At 28.6% G+C, this 27,782-nt stretch overlaps 1 protein-coding gene across 3 annotated transcripts; it reads right to left on the reverse strand.

Moving 5' to 3' along the window:
• Nucleotides 1–1,694: 1,694 nt before the first annotated feature.
• On the reverse strand, nt 1,695–27,736 carry LOC145185436 (malignant fibrous histiocytoma-amplified sequence 1 homolog). 3 transcript variants are annotated; one of them, XR_016455903.1, is made up of 12 exons: nt 27,509–27,736; nt 26,027–27,307; nt 25,424–25,615; nt 17,318–17,613; nt 17,171–17,213; nt 16,826–16,899; nt 15,970–16,505; nt 15,463–15,643; nt 15,056–15,313; nt 10,749–10,938; nt 10,570–10,632; nt 1,695–2,263 (listed from the first exon to the last, which is right to left on the reverse strand). XR_016455903.1 is itself a non-coding variant. In XM_090098563.1 (10 exons), exons 2-10 carry the CDS (start codon nt 26,937–26,939, stop codon nt 1,986–1,988), a joined length of 2,907 nt encoding a protein of 968 aa, XP_089954689.1. In that variant the 5' UTR covers nt 26,940–27,307; nt 27,509–27,736; the 3' UTR covers nt 1,695–1,985. The 3 variants fall into 3 exon arrangements, 1 of the variants encoding a protein (XP_089954689.1); XR_016455902.1 differs by lacking the exons at nt 16,826–16,899; nt 17,171–17,213 and having other exon boundaries at nt 15,060–15,313; XM_090098563.1 differs by lacking the exons at nt 16,826–16,899; nt 17,171–17,213.
• Between the last annotated feature and the right edge of the window lie 46 nt (nt 27,737–27,782).

Consider the following 27,782-nt stretch of genomic DNA (forward strand, 5'->3'; position numbering starts at 1 on the left):
CATATTTTTACAAATATTTTTTCCATTAATTTTCAAGGAGAAATGTTATCCTATTATCAAAATTCTTGTGATTTTTTTTATACTGTTATCCTTGTACTTGTGTTTCTCATCCTGAATTTGTATCTTCTCATCCTGAATTTATATCTTCTCATTCTGAATTTATATCTTTAATTTTAATCATAAAGCATCAGTAGATTATCTTGCTGCAAATAAAAATCTGCTTTTTTTTTTTTACATAAATAAACAAATATGTTTTTCTGGTGATCAGTTTTATTTTTCATGAACTCATGATCACAAATAGAACTTTTAATTTTAAGAAATAAATTATCTTTGGGTTAGACTTTTTGCCTTTTTACCAGTTATTTACCGTTTTTACGGCTTTTACCGTTTGAAGGTATCCGTAACATTTGCCGATATGCAGGCTGATCTGCATCATCTACGTCAATTGACCCTGAACCATCTAGAATATTTGGAAATGAAATCGTCGTCAACCGAAGTAACCTCTACAAGTAAGAAGTTTTGCTGGAGTCAAAGATGTTTTATATTTGTCTAAATGCATTTTTTGAAATTATTTTAGATATCAGAGAGTTGGTTTAAGGTGGCTATGGCAATTCTATATTATAAAGCAACTCTAGCTGGAATAATTGATGAGTATTACCGCAATAAATTTGATTTGTACAGAGCATTTTTGTTGTTGGTTCAGTCAAATAGAAGAAAGATATTATTTTATTTGTAATGACATATAGTTGATAATAGATTACAATGATGAATAGATAGGATATAATCCGGAAAGAAACGAAAAAACACTTAGCTTTTGCTCCCAAAAGTAAAAATTGCATACGTCGCATAAAAGATTAATTTTATCTTTTTTTGAAATTAATTCTTCAAATGAATGATAGACCTTAAAGCATTTACTATATTACTGCTTTATGACTCAATCAACATTCCCAGACTTAATTATATTGAGTCTAGGAAAATGTTCGTGGCGTCTTTTTAGTAGAATTAAACTGGTTTTCTTATGTGAAAATGAATTTGTTTAAACCAAATGCATTCTATTATAATCGACAACGTTTCGCATCGCAGATGCATATTCAGTCTTTCATGTTTTTTTACGATCAACTCGTAAAAAACATTGAAATGTCTAGCTTGTTGGACTTTTTCAAGATTTTCAAGTCTTTTATCTGATCGGACGACTTGAGCGTGAATTATCTTTCATATCAAAATTACCAGAACGAGAGCAAGCGAACCATTTCTGCGCAGCAGATTTTCTTTACCGTACACAACACAAACCTTTTTACAAGTCTGCATGGTTCTTCCCTTTCTCGTAATAATATTGCGAAGTGTAGCGAATTTTTTTTTTTTTTTAATTTTCTCCATTTTCAAACGCAAACAGTTTTCTAAACACCTAAAGTAATGCTCGAACGCCTGCGGTCTTTCATGAGTTATTTGCAATTGGCGTTATCTATCAGCAAAAACACCACGAACTTTTCCCCAGAACCAATAAAGGTATAAACTAAGTATTCAAATCTCCTTCCACAGAAGCATTCTACGATTGATGAGAAGATTCCACGAAATGGAGAGGATAAAGAAATACAAGAAAGGGAAGTTTGAAGTATCAATGAAAGTAACAAAAATGCTTGATATAAGATAAACGAAGGTTAAAGAGAGAACCATTAATAAATGTTGACAAAACGTAAGTATTAAAATTTTATTAAAAGTTAGTTAAATCAATAACAGATTTAAAATCTTTATATTTGTAAGAAAAGACGATTTAAAAAAAAAAATTATTCTAGATTACAAATATATACAAAACACACAAATCTCTCTCTCTCTACATACATACAAACATACATACATACATACATACATACATACATACATACATACATACATACATACATACATACATACATACATACATACATACATATATACATACATACATAAAAACACATATAGATGAGTGTGTCAGAGAGAGAGAGATACTAATAACATACTACACAGTTTCTAGATATAACTATGTCAACAGCTTTACCGGGATACGGTCGCATGTTATGCATCGCGTCGACAAAATGTTTTCTTGTGGGATCTTTTCTTCGTTGCCAAATTTCAATAATTCGCCTCGATCGTTCAGAAGAGTTAGAAATGGTTTCTGCATAAACGTCGAGTTCAGATAAACTAACATTAAGTGCACGACGCAGCTCCTCCGGGCGATCGGAAAGACACTCGGCGAGTAAATTCATCTCGTCTTTGGATAAGAATTCTAATATAATAAATAAAAAACTATACAAATAAAATTAAAAATTAGAGATCGAACGATGAACTTTATTAAGTTCCTTTATCTGTAACAAAAATACAATTAAAACCATGTTTGAAAAAAAAAAAAAAAAAAAAAAAAAAAAAAAAAAAAAAAAAACAAAGAATAAAACCCTGTTTTTTTTTCAAACTCATAAGAAATTCTAAACGATGAAACTTCGAGTATTAAAGAATATTTCTTGGTTTCGAAATAACAATCAAAAAATATTATTGTAAAAACATCGTGACCTACTTTAAAAATAGGGTGAAAATTTTAAGACCAGTTTTTTTTACGTTTCTATGTTTTTAGCTTTAAAAACTTTTAATAAAGATCAACGTTTCCTAAAGTTTTCAAATTTAAAGTTTATTAACTAGTTTATATAATACTATATAATAAAGTTTATTAAAGTTTCCTTATTTTTTCATAATTCTTAGGTTAATTTAACTGTGTCTTAAAATTTTTTATCAATTATCATTAAATAAGTAAAACCGATTTCACAGTACATTTCAAATAGATAATTTTTAACAGTTAAAATATAACAGATGTATTTACAAAATATTATTAGGAGTTAGAATAATAACTATATTAAAAATAAAGACAAACTTGTAGTTAATGCAAAATTTAAAAAATACAGGCAAATTTGTAGTTAATGCAAAAATTAATATGAGCTAGATGAAGATGGTTGCGTAGTTACTATTTTTATTGCTAGATACACATATGCAGAAAGTCACTTAAAAAAATAAAATGTGAATGATGTACTTTGTTATTAAAAAGTGATGTCAATGACATAATATAAAATAGATCGACCTACTATCCAGAGGAAGTCTCTGAACAGTTGTCTCTGAACGTTGGACATTCTTAACATTATAAAAGTTAGCGAATATGTTTTATATGTTCATATTTTGAACCAAAACTTTATTTGTGATGATCATTTCAGACAAATCAAGTATATATATATATATATATATATATATATATATATATATATATATATATATATATATATATATATATATATATATATATATATATATATATATATATATATATATATATATATATATATATATACTTGATTTATCTGAAATGATTATCACAGATAAAGTTTTGTTAGACGAGATCTTGGTAAAAAAGTGAAAGATGCCATAGACAGAAAACCGGAGATTTCTGTTTGAACTTAAGCGAATAAATTTAAGACAAGTGCTTCCACTATACAAAAAGTAAAGAGAAATTGTGGCTATAAATCTTATAAAAAGAAAAAAGTTCCTCGTCGCACAGTGACCCAGATAAAAACGGCAAAAAGTCCGAAAAAAAAAGTGAAAGCTTAATCGTTTTTAGACTTAAAATGTAAAAGTAAACTACTTTTTGATCTAAAATAAACTTTAAATAATTCCATAGGTATTATTAATGTTAAAGGGATATATGTGTAAAAAGTTAAATTTATCACCATAAAATTATGAAAATTTAAGGTATGTTTATCTTGTAATAAACCTTATTTTCCACCTCCTTACAAAACTTTTTTATCTTTTTTGTTAAGGTACTGAGTGCTTAGATATTAAAAATTTATTAATTTTTTTTTTTTTAGATTTAAAAAACAATTTTTTTAAAATTTTTCTTTTGAAAGTTAAAATTTTAATGCACAATTTTAAACATAAGTGCCAGCCAAAAAAAAGTTCCACATTGTTCCACATTCAATTTTTGTGAAACAAAACCACTAAACTATAGCCAAATAAACCCTGAAGTATTTGCTGCAACCTCCTGCTCCTTTAGGAGATATTTCAAATAGATTCATGCATAGTTTTGTTTCTCACAATGTAAAAATATATCCTAGTCTTAATAAGCTTGGAGAAGAAATGTTGAAATGTTATCCTGAAGGTGTTCAATTAACTAAAATGTCAGCAAAATGCTCATTACAAAGTATGCTAAATCACACAGTTACTAGGTTATAAATATGATTGATTTAAGTGAAAGTTATAAAATTGAGATGAACGGAATTTTATATGTGAAAATTGGGTTTGATGGAGCTTCAAGTCAAAGTATTTACAAGCAAAAATTTGATAGTCATAAGTTTACTGAAGAGTTGTTGCAAGAAGATAGCCTGTTTAGCACAGCAATTGTACCTCTTCTGTTTAAAATTGAAAACATTGCCTTTTGGAAAAATTCTAAATGTTCTAGTTGCCACTTTTGTAGACCTCTTCACCTGCAATATAAAAAAGAGACGTCAGCATTGTGTAAAGAAGAAGAAACTGATCTTCAAACTCAAATTAGTCAGTTAAAAACCTTCTCAACAGATTTGAATATTGCTGGTACAGTAATATCTATTAAGGTTACTTTTAAAATTGATATGACCATGTTTAATGGGAAAGTAATAAATTCATTAACTAACACAAAGTCAACTCAGTCTTGTAATGTGTGTGGTTCTAAGCCCAAAGAGATGAATGATATAGATTTAGTTAAAAAAAAGCCTGTAAATGAGAAAACCCTTAAACTAGGTATGTCAAACTTGCACTGTTGGATAAAATGATTTGAGTTCATCTTACATTTAGGTTATAAAATGGAAAACCAGAAGTTTCAAGTTAGAACTGAAAAAGAGAAGCTTTCTGTAAGTTTAAGGAAGAATTTAATTAAATCAAAGTTCAGAGAAAAGTTGAGTCTCATTGTTGACCAGCCCAAAGTAGGTTTTGGTAATAGCAACAATGGAAACACTTCAAGAAGGGCATTTGAGAACTCTGAGATTTTCTCTGAAATAACAGGGGTTGATTTAGAAGTTATAAAAAGAATGCACATTATCCTTATTACAATATCATGTGGGTACCATATTGATACTGATCAATTTGAAGTTTACTGTACAGATACAGCTAAAATTATAGTTAACAAATATGGTTGGTATATAATACCACCCAGTGTTCACAAAATTCTGATACATGGTTGCTCCATTTCAAAGCAATTTGATTTGCCAATTGCTCAATACTCTGAGGAAGCTCAGGAAAGCCTAAACAAGCAAATCCGAAATGCAAGGTTGCACCACACAGCAAAAGTATCAAGAATTAACACTATGAAAGATCAGATGCACTACCTTTTGATTAGATCAGATCCAATAATCTCTAGAATTTCATTTGTAAAACACAGGAGTTATGAAGGAAGAAGTTTGCCTCCAGAAGTACTGAACTTGTTAGTAATTTAAATTGTGAAAAGATTTTAATATTCAAATTTGTTTATTTTTGTATCAAAAAATGTTTTTTTTGTGTGTGTGTGTTAAACACTCATAACGCGTTTTGTAACGCATTCACGCGCGTTTAACGCGTACGCGAACACGAGCGTTTGTGTATTGATAAAATAATGTTATATTTTGGGTCAAGGAAGCTAAATTTTTTACTAAAATTAAAATTTACAAATTTTAAAGTCCATTAATGCGCGTTTTAACGCGTACATGTGCGTGATACGGGTAATTGGTGCATATGAAAATAATTTTAGGTTCCTAATTTGAATTCCTTGACTCCAAAAACCCCTATTTGATGTATAGTTTATGTTTAATGTACATGTATTTAATAGGTAATTTTTGCCGCTTTTTAACCTTTTTAACTCACTGTGCGTCGTGAAGAAAAACAAGAAAATGTCGCAAACCGATGTTCAAAGCTGCTCTATAAAAAATTATGTGCTAAAAAATCTTGTTTGATTATTGACATGAAACTTATCATGCTGCATATTTCCGATCTCTTTCAGGGCACCAATATTATTCAGCAATTAATTGCAAGAAACTGAATTCCAACTATAAATGAATTGGAATGCAAAAATTCGCTAAAAAAATTCTTAGTTTGGCAAGCATTTTGTGAATGTGGTGAAAGAAGCTTTTGTTTTGTGACTACGGGAACAATTAACACCAAAATATACGTTTTACACTCGACATCAGCTTTTGCATCTAAAAAACTTCACAAACTTTCTTAAGTGAAATTTAATAATATTAATAAATGTACTTTCAAACTATATATAACATTCAATATTGAAATACAATAGTTAAGTAAATATCCTTTATAATGTCCGCGCAGATTTTTTCTAGCACATGTCTTAATAGAAATTTCTCTTTAATAAGGTCGTGCAAAGAAAACACTAAATAATTTCAAATAAACTTGCAAGATGGCAATTGTTGTTCTAAACCAATTAGAAGTGGAAGTTCCAATGAGAAGTGAAAGTCAACAACTTTTTGCAGTTTTACATGTTTTAAAATTGTTTTACATGCAAACTGTTAACACTTATTGCGATTCGATAGAAATGGAAGAATGGAGTCTACAAAGAACAAATGATTATGTAAAACAAAACTTTCAAACACATCTTTGAAAACTAAATTCATTTGGAGAGTTAGATTCATGAAGCATATCAATGTTTTTTCATCTCATCCATACTTTGAAATAAAAGAATCTCATCTGAGATGGTAGAATCTCGCTTGTTGGTGGTTTATTGAAGTTAAAAATCCGGAAATTTTTTTTTATAGAAGATAGAATGGGTATTGACTTATACGCTTGGCGAAAACCTAAAATGTAATCTATTGGTCCAAATTAAATTAAAAAAATAAAAGAAAGCTGGACGTAATTTAACAATTAACCCTAAAGAATCTGCCTATCAGCGGCGCGTTACATTTATGTTAATGTTAGCTATACAAATAAAGCAAAAGATTTTTTTTAGCTTTTTAAAAAAGTAGTGTATTTCTTTACTCTTATTTCCGGCTGGGAGAACAAAATATTTTAAACAAGTTTTAAATTACAATTGTGAAAATGTAGTAGATACTTTAAGATATTTTTTTAAAATACGTTTATTTTTAAAGTCATACAGCTTGAAATATAAAAGAAACATGATAAAAAAAGACAACATTAAATATGAGAACCACATATAAGAAATATATATAACAATTACATTATAATTTAAAATACACACACACACATGTATATATCACAGTTTAATTCTGACAGTTGCTATAGATTAATTGACTGTGGCTTCAACATATTTTTTATTCACAAGCATAATATTTTAAAATAAAAATAAAAAATTAAATGATAAACATAAAAAATTAACAAGTCATCAAAAATTAAATTTATTCTGTTAGTTTTTAACATTATTTTTTAAAAATACCAAACTAGCAAGGTACAGGAAGCAAGGTTTCTGCTGGAATTATAACCAGATCAAGGAATAAAACAGCAATAAAAGACTTGCAGACTGAAGATAGAAATATTAGATACAATCTGGTATAGAAATATTAGATACAAAAAATAAAGATAGAAATATTACATAAAATCAAAAGTAAAGTTCAGAGATTCTGTTTTTACACCTGAAAACATAGAAAAAAATATGAAACACACAGAAATGAGAGGCTGGAGGCAAACTTAGGAAGTTGAACTAGCTTGTTTGTGCTCTCTATACTTCCCCTGTGATCTCTGATAGCAGATCTTGATAGCAAGAGTAACGACAGGTGGAGTGGGCATTATAGACAATATGCTAGATACAACTACTCTAAGAAATTAATTCATCCTTCAAGAATATTGATATTAGAAAGCTACTTATTACTCTAAAGGGTGAAGTAATAAAAGAACTATCCACTCATCAGTTTTATGGATACAAGTCTGCCACTAGAAAGAAATATACCCAAATTTTTATCTTTTCTTGAACTGGACCTGTAAACCATTTTAAATGATTAACAACTGCTAATGGACTTCAAAAAAGGTCTCAAGACATAAATTGGAAAGCAAACCATTAAGAAGTCTTGAGCTAACTGTGGAATTATTGTTGAGGTATATATACCGAAGTGGTTTAATATTAAGGTGGCACACAGGTTTACTGAAGGTCCTAAACATATTCTTTATCAGCTTAATTTTCTGAAATATCAGCAAGTGAAGCGGTAAATTGCCAACAGTACAACTTTCAGGATAGTATGCTTTCTCCATACAGACCATGTTTACTCAAAAAAATTGACAAAAGATAATACATCATATTATAAATTCTGAAAACCAGAGGCCCTGGCAATAAAAAGTTACAAACTGGTGAAAAGCCTGTGAAAGGAACAAACTCTAACACAAAAATCGTTGATGAATTTACAGATTGGACTTATTCTTATGGACCATTTCTCACCTGTGATATGAACAAAGAAGAAGTAAAGCAGATAATAGTTGAACCTATAAAAGTCTCTGTCAATTTCATAGAACAAAAAATCTCTTCAGCAGTCTTTAGAACAAAGAACTAAATAAGTTACAGAAGCAGCAAGGTTTCTCACATGAAAAAAACTATAGTTTTTTCAAAGACCAGGACTTCTCAAGAAAGTTAATGACAACTTACAAGTCAAAACAAGATTTGATTAAGATAACAAAAATGAAAAATAAACTAAGCTTATGTTATAGAAAAAAAAACTCCTTTCTTTGGCTTTTTACTATTTTTCCAAAATTTGATTATTATTATTATTAAGATTTGGTCATTAAAGCTTTTTCTAGTTACTTTACATAGAGTATTGGAATTTTAAATCAGGAAAAAATGACCGACCCTGTTATATGGCGCAGCAAATTTTTGAAAGTTAATGAAAGTAACCTTGAAGATATTTTCTCTAAAATGTTTGTTCTTTCAAATTCGTATTAACATACCATTGACATCAGCTGAAGCAGAGAGAAATGTTTTAAATCTAGATTTATTTTAAGGAAGTTTCTTAACCCAAGAAATTTCTACTACATTAGCAATATTATCTGTAGGAGAAGATCTTTTCAGAAAGTTGTAAGAGCTTAGTAAATTAGTCATCAAAAAGTACACTGTTCAAAAAGAACGAAAAAGAGACATTCTTTTTAAAAGCTGAAATTAAAGTGCAGGTAATGTGTATACTACTACCTACTATAAAACAGTTACAAATTTTTAAAAACCAAAATTTTTAGCCATACTAAGTTTAATTTATAAACTCTGTTTCAGGTTTATTTATCTAGGACTCTTTAAAATGTAAAATAAAGTGCCAAAGCATGTATATTACAGTACTGAAGATTTTTTTATTTCAATACAATGTCAATACAATGTCAGTAAAATATGTAAATATTAGCGTGTTTGAAAAAAATGAACTTCAATAAATTAGATCTCCATAACCCTTATTGCTGTTTTAAAACGGAATAGAATTATTTTTACTTTTTTTTCTGGTAACACAGAGACACGTAAACAAGCAATAGATTTTCAGTGTGGCAGTACAAAGAGCCTGGCTACCATTTAACATATCGTCTGAAAAAATTTATGAAGTTTGGAAGGATTTTTCATTAGAAAATAAAAACAAATCAATATTCAAATGCAAACATTGTTCAGTTGAACTATAGTTCCATTCATCAACTTCAAATTGCATTATTTAGAGCACAAACATTTGAACCATTTATAATTTTTTAAAATAGTTGTTGGCAAATAACATTTTGCCAACAACTATTTTAAAAAATTATAAATGGTTCAAAGCCTCCAGAAAGAGCAGTTAATAAACAATGTAATGCAATTTTTGTCCTTGAATTCAAAGTGATATAATTTCAACTGCTTATGTCTAAAAACTGTGGAAAAACAACTACATTGAGCAAAAATTTTGATTTTATGATGATACTATGAACAACTCATATTTTTTAAAAAACATATCTGACAAAAAGGGAAATAAAACCTTAATGTATAGAAATCTACTTTTTGTAAATTGTAAAGATTTAATTTTTAAAAACTAATCACACAGTAATCTAAAATTAATTGATTAATCAATTAATTTAGCAAAAGTTAATTGTTAATTTTTATATATATATATATATATATATATATATATATATATATGTATATATATATATATACACATACATATACATATACATATATACATATACATATACATATATACATATATACATATATACATATACATATATACATATACATATATACATATACATATATACATATACATATATACATATACATATATACATATACATATATACATATACATATATACATATACATATATACATATACATATATACATATACATATATACATATACATATATACATATATACATATACATATATACATATACATATATACATATACATATATACATATACATATATACATATACATATATACATATACATATATACATATATACACATATATGTAAGATTCTCCACAAACAAAGTATATAAAAATTACATTATAGAATTGTGACCTAAAATAACTAAAAGTGATTACACAAAAAAGATGATAGGTTAAATAACACAAATAAAATATCAACAGACCATTCATATTTTTGGTACAACATTCATCAAGCTGTTCAGATGGAATAAACACCAATAACAACCCTATTAAGAACAAAAAAAAAACAAAAAAATAACATCATTTTAGGTCAACATCAATAAAATTGTCTTAAAAATAAGTTTCATAATTTTTTGAAAATGATTGGAAAAATAGAGAAAACCTCTTGGTGGGAAGATAAGCCATGTCTCAATGAGATTTCCATCTACATTACAACAAACGGTTTCTTCTAAATTTAAACGCAACTTTGAAATATCTAATGGCCAGGTTGCAGAGGGTTTATGCTGATTTGGGCATAAAGATCTCAAACGATATGAAATTCCTCTCCATTCCTTTACAAAATTTTCTAAAATCTAAATTAACAAAATTTTTACTGATAATTTAATGTAAACTAACACCTTTCCAAATAGTAATTTTTATACAACTATATAAAAATTTTATCCCAGTAACCTGCTTATCTTGTAACCAATTAAGTTTTAGTGGTCACGTAAATTTTATCTATACTTTGACTGATAGATATGAAAAATTGAACAAGTTAACAGCTTCTTCTGAAGGGGAAGCAAAGAAAGAGAAATTTAATGTTTATGAAACAACTCCATTTGAGAGTTTTTAAATCTCAATGTTACACTTAACATCTAATGGAACAAAAATTAGTGACATTCTTTTTCTGCATAATGAACTTAATAATAACTGTTTCATAACTTTTACAAAATCACCCTTGGATTCTAAAAACTGTAGATATGGACACATTAAGCTGAGATACTAATTTTCTAAAAAAATATAGTTTTACAAAAAATAGTCTAAACAATTAAACTTTACATAAGAAAAGTCAGCTCCTTTTTTAACCCAATTTTTACCAATGTACTTAGAGTTCTTTGTTTTATTTAGGAATTTTTTTATTTAGGAATTTTTTCTTTATTTTGGGATTTTATTTAGGAATTCATCTTTTAACTATTTTCATAATCATTAATTTAAATAATAGTCATTTCAAACAAATTTAACAGGAACTTTTTATAAATAAGAAGATTGTTATTATTCTAATACTTCCCAAAGCAAAATAAAATATAAATATAATATATATAAACTGACTTTTGTTCAAAAATAAATTATGTATTTTTGTTATGCATTTTGTGAAAAAATGTTACAGAAAGACATTGATACATTTTCTCTGAAAGTTATTTTTTCACCTTAATAAAATATTACACTATATTAATATCAAAGGTGGGAAAGAGCATTGATTTTATGTTATATTTTCAATCAGGTTTTGTTTGGTTCAGCTCAACTCCTTTTAATTATTTGTTATCAAAACTTTTGAACTTTTGATTGAAAAGAATTAGTGTTTGGTTACTTTATCTAACAAATAAAGCCATAGCCAGCGCAATGTTCTGTGCAAGTTTATTGCAGAGACTTTTTACAGAAATTACCAATCCCTTTGTTCATAGACCAAAAACTGATTAAATTAAAGATAAAGAAATCATTAAAAGTTTCACCATGCAACACTTTTAAAAATGCAAAAGCTTAACTTGTCTACTGCAATGTTCAACATTGAACTCTAAATTCTTAATAAATTTTTGTGGGAACGAATTTAAGTTTTACAAATTTACTTTGAGGTGTAGTTTCTCAAGAATTTAAACTTACAGCTTTAGTATTTCATCTTGGATTGTTCTTGATGGGTTTGGGTTCTTTTCCAACTGTAATTATTAGTTTTTAGAGTTTTAGGCAGGTTTCAGAGATTGAGGTTAGGATATTTTATTTACATAGCTGCATTTAACATTTTTAAAATTTTTTCAGCTGCACATATTAGGCTTAAACTTGAACAGCACATTTGATAAGGATTCACACTTTCCTTGACAATCAATCAGATTTTATACACTTCACATCAGAATTCTAAGACAATTTTATAAAAATTTCTTTATTAAAACAATAATTTAAATTCTTATTTTAAGTATATTATTCTAATAAATAACAGTTTACATATATGAGTATCTAATGATATCCATGATAATAATAATATCTAATATACAATGAATATCTAAAAAATTTGGCTTAGAAAAAAATGTTTTTAAAATTGAAACTACGAATTTTTTTCAAAACAAAAAAATTTTAAAACTACTTTATTTCTTGAAACATTGAAATTGAATTTTCTCTATTTTTTATTTAATTTTTATTTTTATATAAATTAATATAAGGAATTTTTAAAAATACTCTTGTTTTAGATTATATTGCTTAATTTAAAAAATGGGCAAATCAAGACATCACTGATTTGAGTGAGATAAAATTGATGCTATTTATTCAAAGAACCAAAGTGAAAGAGAAATAGCAAAAAAAATAATAATAAAAACAGATAAAAAACTAATGTTCATAATTATCTTAAAGGAAAAATAGTTTTAAATAAATGAAATAGAAAATAGAAATCCCTTTGTTTTTAAGAAAACAAGAGGACGTAAAAAGATAATTAATAAAAGGGCTCAACAAGCAAATTTTAAGTTAGTAAGTAATTCAACAATTTCTGCTGAGAAGATAAAAAGTGATTTACTATTAGTTGCAAGTGTTCAAATCATTTAGTCAGTATTCAAAACAGATTCATTGACTACTTATAAGAAAAATTAAAAAGATAACCAGCAATTACTCAAAGACAAAAAGAAGCTAGATTAGATTGGAGTGATGTTGTATGGTCTGATGAAAATAAGTTCAATCTAGATAGGAATGATGGTTATCAGTATTATTGATATGATATCGTCAGTTGACAAGTAAAACTCATTAAGTACAGTTTTATGGGAAATTGACTTTTATACACTATGATGCCCAAATGTTAACAACATATTGCAAGAAAAAGTCACTAAGTGTGAAATCAATCCGAAATAGTAGTATTTTATCTAGAGATATCACATTGATATCTCGATAAATGGGATTTTAACAAAGTAAACTAAAACTTGATTATCTCAAATTAGCTGCAGTGTCATTTAATGAGTTTTACTTGTCATTAGACGATATAAACAAATTTTTATTAAGACATAATTTTGGAGGTGGTAGTTTAATGGTTTGGGCAGCTTTTGGAAGTAGAGCAAAATCAAGCATTGTATTTGTTAAAGTTACTCTAAATTTAGAAGATTATACAGAACTACTTAAAAAAAATTTGTTACCTTGCTTTAAAAAAATGAATAGAAAAAATCCAATTCTTTAGCAGAATGGACCTAGCATCCATGGCTCAAATCATACAAAAAAATAGTTTCAAAGAAAGAAAATATTTTACAATGGCCTCCAACCAACCCAGATTTAAATCCTATTGAAAACATATGGAGTGATTTGGTTCATTTAGTTTATGCAAATTGAAAGCAATTTTATAATACCAATGTTAAAAGATGAATCAAACAATTTAAAAAATTTTATTCATTCAATACCAAAAAAATGGTGAATCAATTCACTATTTACTTAGACAAAAACTAAAATGGTCTTAAAATTTTCTTGTTTAAAAATAAAAAAATTTCAAACAAAATATTTTATTTTTTTAAATGCTAAAAGCTTTTAGTATTTAATTCATTTTATGTGCATTTTAATTAAGCACATTCTAATTATGTTATTATTTTTATAAGTTGTTGTTGTTAATAGTCGAAACTAATGTGGTCTTAGAATTTTGTTGGGAAGTGTATAATATCATATCAATCCATACTTAAAGTTTAGATTAAACCAATGGCTGAGTCTTCTAAAGTTAATAAACAGAAAGCAGTTTTATTGCTTTGTCATTGCAGTTATCAATTTTGGGGAAATCATTTTCTTTTTTTTTTTACTGGCATTAATAAAGTTCTTTTTGTAAATGAATTGTTAAAATTGTTATCATCCTCATAAATGTTCATGCAAACTGTTTAGGCAAAGCATTTACCAGGTTTTAAGTTCATTATGAGAGAAATATAATTAAAATACATCAATAACTTTTGTCTAATCTGGTAAAAAGTGTCAATGTTACAAATTCTAAGTTCTAGACATTTATATAATAATATTGTGAAAAAAATTAACAACTACAGTTATGGAATGTAATTTTTGTCAGATTTTACTGATGATTATTGTAACTTAGTTTTTCAATTGATACAAAAAATTATTATCTTATTATTATAATGGTATTTAAGATAAACATTAAACATTAAATATAAAGATAACATTAAAGATAAACCCTTGGATTCTAAAAACTGTGGAATTGGACACATTAAGCTGAGATACTAATTTTCTTAAATTACTTGGAAATTAGCTTTTTAAAATTTGCCTGCAGAAATTTTGCTCAGCTCCCCCAAAACAATAACTTGTATCTGCCACTGTAATTGTTTCCTATTTGTTGTGGGGTGTAAACTTTGTAAATTGTTAATTTTTTTTTAACCATTTCATTAAATTTGCTTCTTTTTTTACAGTTTTCAGTAAAAGTTGTATAACATGTTAACACCTTAAGAGTATTAATAAAAAAACTCAATAGTAATATACTTGCAATATAGGTATAAGATATTTCCACAAATGACAAATATCAGGTGCTTTAGCAAAACCAGTAACTTTAATGAAACTTGAATATTGAGTAGTTTTATGTTTACACAAAATTCTGCCATCTTGGTTTATTCCATAAAATCCCTCACTCCATGGATAGTAATTAGAGAAGAAGTTCTTGGAATATACCTTAACAATGAAACGTTTCAAAAAACCATCTGGACAAACTCCCTTTGTTTCTAGCATTGTCACAATTTTTTTCTGTAAAACCAAAAGTTAAGAAAAGACAAAAGGAAAAAAAACAAATAATGAATGAATAGTTAAGAAAATTTAAAGAAATAATAATGAAAAACCGAAATAAACAAATTAAAAAAGGTTCATCTTAGTAAAATGGGTAATGAATAATTTACCTCATCAGGCATTTTTTTTCTTACTTGTGTAGGTTGCTGATCTTTAAAAAAGAAGGGTACAAGCAAAAAATGTTTTTTGTCCTTCTTTTTTTTCATATCATAAACAAAATCGAATTTTTTAAGTATTACTATGACTTGCTTGAAAAGTAATTTATCTTTAATTTCATCGTTCCAAAGGCACCTTTAATGCAGAAAAAGGACAACAGCATATTAAATTATATATATATATATATATATATATATATATATATATATATATATACATACATATATATATATATACAATGATTATGAAATGTGTCTTAAAATGGCAGTGATAAAATATCAAAAGCATTCAAAATTCAGCTAATTTTCTTTTCTTTCAACCAAAGCAAATAAAATTTATAAGTATAATTCATAACTCTATAAGCTAGTTAAAAGTCTCAACTCTACATCCTATACATCTTCTATTTCAAGATTTTTTGTCTTTGTTGTAAATCTTTTTTATTACAAGAAATAACAAGTTACCTCAAAAGTTTTTTTGATAATTTTGCTTTTTCCAGCAGGTAGTTTTTTTCTTGATCAAAATCTTTCTCAAAATATTTTTCATAAAATCTTTCGCAATAGAATAAATTTGATTGGTGATCATCACGAAATACCAACTTCAACAGTTTTAACAGCCATATAGGTTGAAGGAAGACAACTTCACAGTTTTCAACGCCATAAAAGTAAAGCACAGGTCCGACAGAATCTATATACCTTAAAGCTTGAATAGCATCTTCCTTAGATTGAAAATATCCTTTTTTATTCATAAGCTGATCAATTTTATTCATTAGTTCATCAACAGAAATGACAGGAGGTTTCAAAAGGCCTCTTTCTTTAATGCATAGCTCCTCAAGTTTAATCCAACTTTCTGGAACAACATGATTGGTATTAGGGCATAAGTGTTCATGAGTAGCTACTCGTATAATTTCCTCTTTCAATTTAGTGAGACCAGGAAATGCTCCTTTATTGCTGATAGGAACTAAAGTAATGGTGTGCTTCTTTGGAACAATATGATGAATCTAATACATAAAAGCTCAAATTTTAGTTTAGCTAAAAGAATATCTTGCATAGCAAGCATAAATAAATTTATTGATAATAAAAATCAATTATTACTAAATAATAAGGCAGAAATAATCCTAAATAAGAAATGATATAGTAAAATTGTTTGTTTAGAAGTAAAACTCTGTTATATCTAAAGGCTAGACTATAGATAAACTCACTGAAATAAATCTTTTCAACTGGAATGATAAGACCAAAAGTAATTGTTTTCTTTTGATATAAAAAGATTTCATAACTAAACCTCAAGATACAAAGAACTGCTAAAACTTAAATGCTTTACCCTGAGCCTATGTAAACTTATGCAAATTTATGCATATGTTTTCATATATTCTTATTTTATCTTTGAAACAGCATCTGAAATAAAAACATTACACATGAAAACTTTTACATAGACTTTTATATAATGGTGAATTTTATATACAAAATGTCTTCATAATGTGTGATGAAAAAAAAAAGATATTTTTCTGAATCTTAACAAAGAAAGCCTAGACTGGGAGCTGAAACAAAACAGAAATCTGCATGATGAGATGCTAGGTGCTGAATGTGAATCTTGTAAATTGCATGATCAAGCAGTGGAATTTTTTTAACCCTATAAAAACCTTTAGTATTTAAAAAAGTAATGCACCAATCATCTCTTTTGATCTCAAATTGAATTCCTTCTTGCCTGTCTAAATACAAAATGATCTTTTACTTAGATTACGGATTCAACATTAACTAAATGTAATTATTCTAAAAAGTAAACAATTTTAACAAACTCTAAACTTTAACATACTTCAGTATTTACTAAATAAGATGTTGGCAGATACGGTCTTGCAAGAGATTTAAAATCATCTTTTTGATCTTGATTTTTCTCATCAATATAGTTATGAACTCTTTCTATTATATCTCTGCATCTACCAGTTATAAGATCAGGATCCTTAATCAAATCAATGTGTGTTGGTATAATCAATATTTTTGAATTCGGAACACGAGCTATCACAAGGTCCAACCAATACCCAATCTGTTTTTTAAAACATGAAGGATCTGGTTTATATTTTTCTAAGTCAACAATAATCGCAAACAGAGTACCTAATTTAAAAAAAATATCCTCATTTGTTAGAGTAAAACATATAAAAAAAATAGAAAATCAGTCAATCAAAAAATAGGTCATTCCATATCAAATGCACCAAAAATATACAAGACCCCACATTGACCACCTTACATTTTTATGAAATTTGTTGGGATGTCTATATCAATGAGATAAGCTGATCCAGAAAGTTTTAGCTCATTATTTCATTTAGTTCTAGAGAAGTGACTTACTATAAAATGGGCAATTATGTGTGAAGTCTCTCCCCTTCACCAAAAGCTATTTTTTCTCCACTTTTAGAGGTTGATAACTCTAGAAAAAATTGTTTACATAACTTTTCTTTGTTTACATAACTTTTTCAAGCTAGTAAATACTTTTTGGATACCTTCATATGAGCAGAAAATTGAAAATTCAACATTTTCCTATAATGGCAGGTTAGACTTGAAATATTTTGATAGACATTTTGGAAAAGACTAGGTGATTAGAGGTCTTTATTATAAAAGTTATATGTTATCAAAAAGTCCCCCACCCAGATTAATAAAAAACATCTTTGATTTAAAAGATCTATTATCTATGAATCTACTAATTTTTATTTGTTACACTAATTTTTTGTATGATTCATACTGTGCTCCCCTGACCCCAAGGGTAAATTTTGGTTTGATTCAATATTTTTTGGCTGGCTGTTATTATTGGGTTTAAAAAAGAGGTTTTAAACTGTTAAGCTTAAAAAATATTGATTTACTATATTAAAATATCTTTAAAAAGGAATGTTATATACGCAAGGTTTTTGTTAAACATTCAAAAAAAAAAAAAAAAAAAAAAAAAAAGAATTATTTGCACAGTATGATTTACAGACCATTCAATGTATAATTTTTACTAAAATGGTTGAAACAAAATTTTTTAATTTTGTGCTAGAGATTTTTCTAGTTCACATTCGAAATTACATTTAAAACATGACTTGAAGAGAGCATTATACTGAGAAAAACTTTTGTTTTTGTTTTTTTAAAATATTTTTGTTATATGTAATGGTATGCTTTGTATGAAGTGGAAAAATACACAAATAAATGTTTAGTTTAATAAAATATTTATAATGGACAATAATTATTAATAATAATATTTCAATTTAATGGACAAACTCTCAAACTGATCATATGAAAATAATGATATCCAAGAGGCATAAATGAAATTTCAATTATTAAAATGAAATATAATTATTAGCTCAATTGAGGTTGGAGAAAATTAAATACTAATTGGTGTTTGGTCTTAAATGTGGCAATTCTTTATTTGGTCTTAGTAGCTACACACCCCTGAATAATTTTTGGATATTGGACTTTGAGCTGACCTGAGAGCGCCACCTATCTAGGGTGAAAGTAGACATAGTCCCACACCCAGGAATGTCAATTTTGAAATCAAGTAATGACGTCCGCGGAAATAAATTGGATTTGAAGTCAAAAATCATACTAAAAAAGGACTAGCAGGTGTAACATACAAAAATGCCTAAAAATTTTTTTTGGTAGTTTAGATATTACCCAAAATGGGCATGTATACTACCCATATGTGTGCCAAAATGTGTATAAAATTTCAGGCCAAAATATTGCTTACTTTTGAAATTATGGCAATTCCAGTTTTCAAAAACCTCACTTTTTGCCAATGTCACCATGTAAAGTTACCATCCATTGAGCCACTATCTAAGTTATCCAACAGGCAACACTACACTTTAGCCCTACAGGTTGTGACTTTTGTAACAAGTTTTTTCTAAGACTTAGTGGTAGAGAACTATGTCAAGAAAACTTATCAAGTTAAGGGATTTTCCTTTATTAATATAACTCTTAAATCATAATAAAAAAATGAGTATAGCACCATAGTTGTCTATTTTTTCAAAAAAGTGCATAAAATAAAAGTTGTAGGGCTTAAAAAATTAGAGGGGGTCATTTTTATACAGTTTCCATTAATTTTGTGTTCCACTTGGAGAAATTTTGACAACCTGTGATGTATTTCTAGTTTGGTAAACAAATCTTACTGTCTTACAAATATATGATTGATTTTTCTAGTCAGCTTGAAAAAAAAGTTAAATTCGGAACTGCTTAGGAATTTTGGGCAGTTATTTAAGTTCAGTAATCTTATTAAGTAAAATTTCAATCAACTATTGAAATGACTGTTATAAAATTTATCTCCATTGTTTTAAATTGCCAACGGCATTTTCAAGATTTACCTAGCTACGATTTTTAACAGAACTTCATGAAAGTAAAAAAGTATTTAAAATGGCTTTAACATCTATTTTAGTTCTATAAAAAAAATTTTAGGCATTATTGAAAATTTTGCAAAACCATGAAAATTGAAAAATTGACTTGTGTTCTTAACAAGTTGATCTCTGTTTACACTTTTGTTTTCCTTGAAAATTTTCACATTATTCTCAAAGAACTTATTAAGTAATAAGGTAAGAAACATTTAAAATTTAACATTAAAATGAACAGTGATACTTTCATTCTTTTTAGTCAATTTTGTAATGTTGTTTTATATTGAAGGTGACTCCAAGTTGTTGTTCACTAAGACTTGCATTGTTTTGCCGTAAATTCAGTTGTCAAAGTATTTCGCTTAAATCACCGGCAATTTTCAAGATAAAGTTATGAAATTTTGACAGCAGTTTACGGGATAATAAAGAAACATATTTTATTTTATAAATTTTTTTGTAGGACTTAGTTTTGGTCCAGTTTTATTACTTCCAATCTTATTGCTCTGTTAAGCACTTAAGTTTAACCCAAATTTGTACACTTCACAATTACTTTAAGTACATTAGTTATCCATATAAATCAAAGATTAGTATATTTAATTGTTTGCATTGTATACTATAAGTAAGTGAAAAAAAACTTTTTTATCAAATAAAAATCCCTTAGGGGCTAACAGAATGTTTAAAAGTTACACTAAAATATTTATAATTATGCAAAGATTGATAGATTAGGTATTTCCTTGAAACTTTCTTTTATGTAAAATTTAAAAAAATATTTCTCTCAGCCAATCAAAATGCCGAACCACGCCAGAACTCATGAGGAAAATCAGAAAATTGTTTGCCTGATTTGTCTTAAAAAGTGCTCAAGACAACTGACAGCATTTATGTTGGAGCAAATCAGCAAAATCTATGGAGTCATTTTGATAAAGCTGATTCTCACATTCCTCAAGGTAATGTAGGGTTGATTTTAATTGTATGTATATAGGGAAATCAGTTTTATTGTGGTATTGCAATGAAATTAAAAAGCTTGCTTGCTTTTAATTGATTTATTTAAACTGCCTGTTCTCATAAAAACCACAGCTTTACTAGCAAAACCATTGAGGTACAGCAATATTTCTCTGACTTATGAAAATCACTTTTTATGCTTAAAGGTATTTGTGAAGCCTGTAGAACAATGATGAGGCGTAAAGGTGAAGGGCAAGATATCACTCTTCCCCCTCTGTTTGACTTCACAACTATTTCTGTCAGAACAGAAACACAAGGTCATGTCTGTGATTGCCTCTTGTGTAAAATTGGACGATTACAAATGAATGAAAAGCATCCACTCGATGAGACAAAAGCTGAAGAAAAAAACACTCCTTTGAGATGCAATGATTGCCTTAGTCCAATTGGTAAAGGTTTAGCACACACCTGCAACCAGTTTACCTTTAGAGAGAACCTTAAGGCTGCCGAACAGATTGCTGCCACTGTAATCACAAACAAGGAAGCCTCACCCCATGGGACTGTTCGTCTTTCTAAGGCTTCTTAAGGTCATGCATTTCCCATTACGCCAGGTAATTAAAAATTTATTACTATATATAGTACAGAGCTCACAACAAGTTATTATTGTTCAAAATTCACCATAATTGATTGTTTTTTTACTTGCAAATATCATCAGAATTTTAATTTTTGAAGGAACTAAATAGAGGCTATAGTTTTCAGCAACAAAAACTGTATTTAGAAGTAAGTTATCTAAAATATTCTAATCCTTTAAAAAAAAAGAAATTCCATTTTAAGGTCCAAGTGGAGCTTCCTCAAAACCTGCTTCTTCATTTTTGACTCCTCAAGACCTTGTGAATGTTCAACTGAATACTGGATTGTCCAATGTTGGCATCAAGAGATTGGTCAGTACAGTTAACCAAGCATCAGTTGGAAAACTAGTTGAGCCTAACTTTGCATCAAAGTTCCTAGCTGTTGGACAACAGCTCAGTGAGTTCTTCACACACACACAAATCAAGGGGTCAAGCACTAAAGAGGACTCTAGAGATTTTACAGTTGCTCACTGTAAGAGCTTGTCGGATCTTCTCAACAGAGTTCTTACCTCTCGGAATATTTCTTCTGAGCCCCTGGTCAAGCTTGGCATTGATGGAGGCAAGGGGTTTATGAAATTTTGAATCTAGATAAAAGGAATCTAGAAGTTCACCTGCTAAAAGATCCTTGACGCAGCGAGTTGCCAAAGACACTGGAGTGAAATGTCAGATGCTACTAGCTGTTGTTGAAGAGTTTCCAGAAACATATGAAAGTGTTCACCAAGTATGGGCACTTGCTGGTTGCGATGCTGTGAATCTTTTCATCGCATGCGATCTGAAATTGGCCAACATTCTCTGTGGCCTACAGGCTCACTCCAGCTCACACCCCTGTGCCTGGTGTGACATTGATGCAAACAACCTTGAAAATGCAGGAACATTTCGAACTTTGGGCTCCCTCAGGAAAAGTTTCAAATCTTTCAGGCGGTCTGGTGGAGTGCATGCCAAAGCTAAATTGACTGGCAATGTCATCCATTACCCGATCATCAATGGACCAAATGACAAACTCATCTTGGACATCATTCCTCCCCCTGAGTTGCACCTTCTTCTAGGTGTTGTTAACCTCCTTTACAAAATGCTTAAAGGTGTCAGGCCTGAAGCTGAGGCATGGCCATCTTCCCTCAACATTGCTCAGAGTCCTTACCATGGTGGGCAGTTTGAAGGAAATGAGTGCCGAAAATTGCTAAAAAATGTGGACCGTCTTCAACAACTAGCAGAAGCTAACTCAGCATTCCAAGTTCTTGGCTTTGTGGATACACTTCGGAAGTTTGACAGCGTTGTTCAAGCTTGTTTTGGATCAGAACTGAGTTTCGATTATTTTGAAAAGATCCAACAATTCAAGACATCCTTCCTTGCACTTCCAAACTGCAATATAACTCCAAAGTTACATGTTATATTTCACCACATCAGTGACTTTATTGATCGCCAAAACTCCTCCCTTGGTCGCTTCACTGAACAAGCCGTCGAAGCAGCCCATCAAGATTTCGGCCAACATTGGCAGCGCTTCAAGCGATCCACCACCCATCCTGATTACCCGGAAAAACTGACAAACTGCCTTGTTGATTACAACAGTAAACATCTTTAAACAAAATTTTTGAATCAATTAAGAATCATTTTTGGTTTGATGGTCTTAATGAATTGTAGAAATTTTTCATCAATCTTTTTTTTTTTGCAGAAACCATAATTTGTTCTCTTAATATTTTGAAACTTATTTAAACAAATAAACTATTTGGAAAGTTTTCAATATAACTTTATAAGCCCAGAATCTTTTTTTTTTTCAAGCTGACTAGAAAAATCAATCATATATTTGTAAGACAGTAAGATTTGTTTACCAAACTAGAAATACATCACAGGTTGTCAAAATTTCTCCAAGTGGAACACAAAATTAATGGAAACTGTATAAAAATGACCCCCTCTAATTTTTTAAGCCCTACAACTTTTATTTTATGCACTTTTTTGAAAAAATAGACAACTATGGTGCTATACTCATTTTTTTATTATGATTTAAGAGTTATATTAATAAAGGAAAATCCCTTAACTTGATAAGTTTTCTTGACATAGTTCTCTACCACTAAGTCTTAGAAAAAACTTGTTACAAAAGTCACAACCTGTAGGGCTAAAGTGTAGTGTTGCCTGTTGGATAACTTAGATAGTGGCTCAATGGATGGTAACTTTACATGGTGACATTGGCAAAAAGTGAGGTTTTTGAAAACTGGAATTGCCATAATTTCAAAAGTAAGCAATATTTTGGCCTGAAATTTTATACACATTTTGGCACACATATGGGTAGTATACATGCCCATTTTGGGTAATATCTAAACTACCAAAAAAAATTTTTAGGCATTTTTGTATGTTACACCTGCTAGTCCTTTTTTAGTATGATTTTTGACTTCAAATCCAATTTATTTCCGCGGACGTCATTACTTGATTTCAAAATTGACATTCCTGGGTGTGGGACTATGTCTACTTTCACCCTAGATAGGTGGCGCTCTCGGGTCAGCTCAAAGTCCAATATCCAAAAATTATTCAGGGGTGTACAGTGGCAGGTTTGGATGTCTTTTGTGTGAGGGTGAATGCTTACTTAAAAGTAGCAAAAAGAGAAAGTTTGGATCCATAGAATCTAACTATAAGAAATTTGTTGCTGATGGTTCAGAGCACATGAAGGAGCTCAAAAACTGTAATTATCCAAGAGTTTTTACCTTGATAATCTCCAGAAATATTGGTGGAACATCCAACCTCCAGAGCTTCACCTTTTTATTGGGATCATTTTAATGTTTGTAAAAATTTTTTCTCTGTGGGCATAGCTAAAGACTAATAATATCATACTTTGAGGCTACTGTAAGATTGAGTTAGATGGTAATAGTGTACCAAAATTGCTAGACAATTTAGGTAATCTAGAGATTAAACTGAGTACAGCCTCATTAGATCCAAAAACAAGATTTCTTCTTTCAGTTATTAGTTGTTCTAGAAAGTTTTAAAAAAGCAAAAGGACTTGGGTTGACAGAGCTCATCTTAGGAGCTAGCTAAAGCTCCTAAGATGAGCTCTGTCAGAAGAAAGTGTTATGAAGTCAACTTCATAACAAGAAGCCAATAAAAGAAGTTTAACTATATTTGAGAATTTTATTATACTTCAACAGACTTTAGTTTAACATATTTAGTGTTATAGCTAGTATTTAAAATTTATGAAATTTTACATTCTTTGCTAAAATTTATGAATTCCAAAAGTTATTTTCTTTCTTCTTTTTAGGAAAATTTATCTTGATTTCTGTAATCTACTTTAGAGGTTTATTAATGAATTCCTGCTCATTTTTTATTAAGTATTTTCTGATAGAATAAAGTTGATTAGCATATATTAAAAAATTCAAGAGACAAGTTGATTAATATATATTTCAATTTTTTTTTTTTATCCAAAATTTTATTCAATTTTTTTAAATCTATCTAGCATGAGTAGATCAATATCCACTATGATTTGTAACATTTCAAAAACTTATTTATAAAAGCAAGCTTTTTTGAAATCAGAACAAATACAATTTAGTAAAGAGAACTTCGTGTTTAGCCTGTCACCATGGGAAAATCTAAATTTTTTTGCTTGTCTAAAAGTATCAAAAAGTATCACAGATTACTAACTAGTTTGGAAAAATTGAGATAATGAAACAATTTGTTGTTAAGTTATTAACCTCTAAAATTGAAGAAAAAGTAATTTTTACTTGAGGGGAAAAATGTAAAGAATAATGGCCTATTTTTTATTATTAGTTGTTTCTCAAAAATGACATAAGATATTGAGCTTTTAGGGTTTGCTTTTCTCATTGATAAACACCATCCCAACATGTTTCATTAAAATCTAAGATGGTCATATTTGAGAAAATATTAGGAAATTTTTACTTGGCTCAATGCTTTTTAATTTAATTTATTTTGCTAAAAAGTAAATTAAAACAGCATAAAATTTAACAAAAACATAAAAATCAAAAACCAATAAAATAGTCTGAAAACATAATCTTTATTAGAAATATTTATACACACCTTGGGAGACAAAAAGCTGATGTGTAACCATATATTTTTTCTGGCCAGCACAATCTACAAAAAGTATTTCCAAACCATTTTTTGATAGTGGCTGTGCTTTCCATTGGAAAAAATCAATACTAATTGTTGAAGCCTTTTCACAATCTCTTTGCTCTCTTCCATTGACAACAGCATGGACAAATGAAGTTTTACCTTAATTAAATAGAATACTCTATAAATTATAATAAAACTTAAATTCATGTGCCTATTATATATATATATATATATATATATATATATATATATATATATATATATATATATATATATATATATATATATATATAATGTATTATATGTGTTATATGTATGTATGTATGTATGCATGCATGCATGCATGCATGTATGTATGTATGTATGTATGTATGTATGTATGTATGTATGTATGTATATATGTATGTATGTATCTATGTATGTACCTATGTATGTATCTATGTATGTATCTATGTGTGTATTATGTATATGCTATGCATACAACTTTAAGTTTTGGCATAACCTATATTGTTTTATCTATTTTAGGAATATATTATAATTAACATGCATAGTATATGTACATTTACATACCAGATTCACTTTCTCCTAGAATTACGATTTTAGTTCGTTTGTTATGAATTTCAGGTTCTCTTTCTAATGCTGCAAAATAAACCCTTATCATGCTTAATCCTTCTCTTGCAACCTCAATTGGAGGTTTTTGGAGTGGATTACTGCCACAAAAAAAATTTCCGTTTATTAGGTTATCTAATGCTATTAATGATTTTGATAGAGATGTTAACTGATTATAAGAAAGGTTGAGATATTTGAGGCATCTTAGATTTGCAATTTCTTCAGGCAAGTCTTTAAGTTTGTTTTTACTAAAATTCATTACACATAATGACTGCAACTTCCCAATTGATTTTGGCAAAAATTCAACATAATTTTCTCGAACAATTAACTTTTGCAGATCTTGCTTATTTTCAAAGAGATCTTCAGGTAAACTACATATGTTATTTTCACTGACATCTAAGAGAGTCAATTTTTTGAGATTACACAAAGCAGAAAGATCAGAAACAGCATTTCCCACTAGTGAAAGATAACTAACATTATGAGGAATATTCAAAAGAATCGTAATGTTATTGTAATCTAAAATAAGATCTTTTAAAGTGCATAAATTCATAAACTCATCAGGAATGGTATTTATTTTGCAGCTTTCAAGGTTTAGTACAGATAGATTAGGCAAACTACATATTCTCCGGGGTATGCTTTCCAACGGATTTGCACGCATATCTAAAAGCTTTAAAGTGATGACTTGGGATATTGTTGGTGGTAATTCAGAAAAGCCTCTTCCTGGTTTGAAAATATTGCGAACTAGTCGCAATTCAACAACATTTCTCAGTTTGTTGAATTCGTCAGGTAAATCATACATTTCATTTGTATTAATCTTTACAATTTTTGATTCTGCTAACGTTGAAAAGTTCGGCCACTCATTGTAAATGGCCATGTTTCTACACTATAACTTTAGACAAACGAGTAGGTCAACGTTTTTTAGATAAGATATCCTATACGAATTTACAAACTTATACATTACAACTAATAATTTATGCATCATCGGATGACTAGATTATTGCAACCAATCCATCAATTAAGTTAAGACTTAAATGTTCGAGCAGCTCAATTGAATGTTTATAATAATTCTTCGCCCAAGCAGTTCTAAGCGTTGCCTAACAGTCAGGGAAACTGTGATTTATGGACAAGCGAACATAAGCAACTCTCGAATATTGACTACGAGAGCCTTGACGTCATGGAATATTTTAAAGTGGTTTCGATTAAAATTCTGCCTTTACGGAAGACAACCAAATGAGCATTTTTCTATAGAAATTAAAAAGTTATATATCATCTGTAGTTTATTTGATTGCTACAATCGATTCAATCGTGAGAAAAAGAAAAATATTTCTAAAAAATTTTAACAAACGAAATAACAAAGTTTTTTTTATAAAAAATCCTTTTCATAAAAAAGTATCGAGGAGAAAGGATTTATGAAACAATCTGAGTTAATTTAAAATTTTTTACTTTGAACCATGTCTGAGAACTTTGAATATAGTGAAACTTTGCGTTATACATGAACGTACAAACTGATCTAGGCGGACTCACGCTACCAGGTTTTGCTCATAGATTTTTGAAACTGATTTTCGCTTCAATTTTCCGAAAGAGGTGAGTTTTGATAATGACTGAACCCATTACTCAAGGTTAGAGCGCTGAACACGCCACCTCTCCAGTCAACATCTGTTTAGTATGCTTAAAGTGTATGGTATTGATCTAAGAAAATTAAAACGTCAGTTATACA

The sequence above is a fragment of the Hydra viridissima genome, unplaced genomic scaffold, assembly GCF_058129835.1.
Source record: "Hydra viridissima isolate aposymbiotic clone 2 unplaced genomic scaffold, HvirCarnegie_v1 scaffold_9, whole genome shotgun sequence".
NCBI lineage: Eukaryota > Metazoa > Cnidaria > Hydrozoa > Anthoathecata > Hydridae > Hydra > Hydra viridissima.